The 2,221-nt window shown below is 36.9% G+C and overlaps 1 protein-coding gene across 3 annotated transcripts in view; it reads right to left on the reverse strand.

Annotated features, from left to right (window-relative positions):
• Tlk1 (tousled like kinase 1) overlaps positions 1-2,221 on the reverse strand; it is a 118,436-nt gene that overhangs the window by 34,270 nt on the left and 81,945 nt on the right. For all 3 annotated transcript variants that reach the window (XM_021192069.1, XM_029535863.1, XM_029535861.1), the window contains one exon: positions 1,562-1,654. In XM_021192069.1, the coding sequence (XP_021047728.1) occupies positions 1,562-1,654 (93 nt within the window). The remainder of the gene's footprint in view (positions 1-1,561; positions 1,655-2,221) is intronic.

The raw sequence follows: 2,221 nt of genomic DNA on the forward strand, positions 1-2,221 counted from the left end.
ATGAGCCACCATGTGGTTGCTGGGATTTGAACTCTGGACCTTTGGAAGAGCAGTCGGGTGCTCTTACCCACTGAGCCATCTCACCAGCCCATCTTTAGGCACTTACAATCAGTTCCTTTGGAATCTTTGACAAAGTATAAACTATAAACTTAAGATAATTAACATGTAAGAACAATCATCAAAAGACAGTATGATGCAATGAAAATACTTCCCACAAAGTAGAAGAAGCCAACATTAAATAAAACAAACAAACAAACAACCTAAAAACTGAAAGCTTAGGAACATCTAGCCTAATAAAAAGTGAAAAGGTGGCTATGGATACAGTCCAGAGGTGCGGCACTTGCCTAGCATATGGGAGGTCCTGGGTTTGTTTGATCACCAGCACCAACACCAACACCAACACCCACATACACACATGCATGCACACACACAACTATAAGGAAACAAAAGAAATGATAAAGACAAATATCGCTGATGCCAAAAGAGTCGTTAGCATTAAGGACTGTGACAGAGCAGTGTTCCAAGGTTACAATGGTGTCACAGATGTTGGTACTATTAAGCTGTGGTGCTACTGGTTCACAGTGTTGGTTTGAATTATAATAGTTGGTAGAAGCTCTTAAAATTATCAACATCCAAGCTACATTAATTTAATCAGAACTCCACGGGGGAGAATTCAAAATTAGTACTTCCATCAGGTAGGTGATCCTAAGGAATTGCAAGGGAAAAGAAATCCTGCTTTATGCCTTACTCACATTCTAAGTATACTTTTAGGTATGTTTTAAAATGTACTGTGTAAGTGTATGGTGTATGGATGCACAGCCATGGTACTTGTAAGCTGCAGCTTTGTGAAGTCAGTTCTCTCCTATTTTTATGTAGGTTCTGGAGATCAAACTTAGGTCTCCAGCCTTGCATAGCAAACACTTTTATCTGCTAAGCCACTTGCCAAATACCTTAGCTTTATTTATTTACATACTTTCAGATTTACTTTATGTGTATATGAGTGTTTTTGCTGGCATATATATCTGTGCAGCACATGTATGGAGTGCCCAAATTGGACAGAAGAGCACTTCAAATTCCCTTGCTAATCCTGAATTTATTTTTAAAAATAAAGCTTCCATTAAAAATCTCACAGGATTATGGCAGTAATTCCATCCTTAATGGTATCTGATGTCAGGCAGAGAGCAATAAATTATTTAACAGGAAATGGGTTATCTGACTGGAGGTAGATGACCAAATAAAAAATTATAAACCTACTTCTACTTCAACAATTTTTCAATTTCACACTCAGAGAGCTAATCACCTATTCTGACTTTAAAGTGGGTATTTTCAACATTTGTCTTTTATTTTAACTAGGAGTGTGTATATCTGTATACAGATGTGTATGTGCTTGCAGGGGCTAACCACTGAGCAATCTTGAGCCCCTAAAGTGGATTTTCAATCACATACAAGAAAAAGTTGATTGTTTTTAAATACAGAACATGGTCATATTTAGCATTTTCTCAATAGTTTAATTGCTGCCAAATTAAGTCACACCACTGCTTCTCCATGACATATTACTCACCCTGAGCAAATCATCAATCCGGCCTTCCTTCTTCTCCAGGTCCTGATTTTTAGTACTTTCTAATGCTGCCAATTTCAGCATTGTAAGATCAGTCTAAATGAAATAAAGATTTTTTTTTATTATCTCTACTATATACATTATACATAAATGAGAGGGTAGACTTTACCAACTTCAAACAGTCAAGAACAATAGTTTGTGGTATGTAAAAAGCCATCCCCTGACATCTTAGTGTAGTTTTAAGTGTAAATGCTGAAAACCTTGTATACAATTTATTGAAGCTCATACACAAATGTTCGCACTATATATATTGAAGAGTGTTAACTTTAGCTTTGTAAAACCAGTTTTTAAGCTGTTTATAACTGACAAGTAAAGACTGCTTCTATTTATCTGATGGGTATGTTTTGATCATGCTGACCTTGAACTCTTAGAGATCTGCCTGCCTCTGCCTCCGGAGTGCTGGGATTAAAGGCGTGCCCCACCACACCCAGCTCACACATAACAGTTTGGACATGATCCAGGAAGAGTAAAGAAAATATACACAAAATGGAGTACTACTCAGCTAATAAAAACAATGAATTTATGAAATTCTTGGGCAAATGGATGTATCTGGAGGATATCATCCTTAGTGAGGTAACCCAATCACAAAAGAAGTCACTAGAT

This window comes from Mus pahari, chromosome 3, assembly GCF_900095145.1.
Source record: "Mus pahari chromosome 3, PAHARI_EIJ_v1.1, whole genome shotgun sequence".
In the NCBI taxonomy this organism is placed as follows: Eukaryota; Metazoa; Chordata; class Mammalia; order Rodentia; family Muridae; genus Mus; species Mus pahari.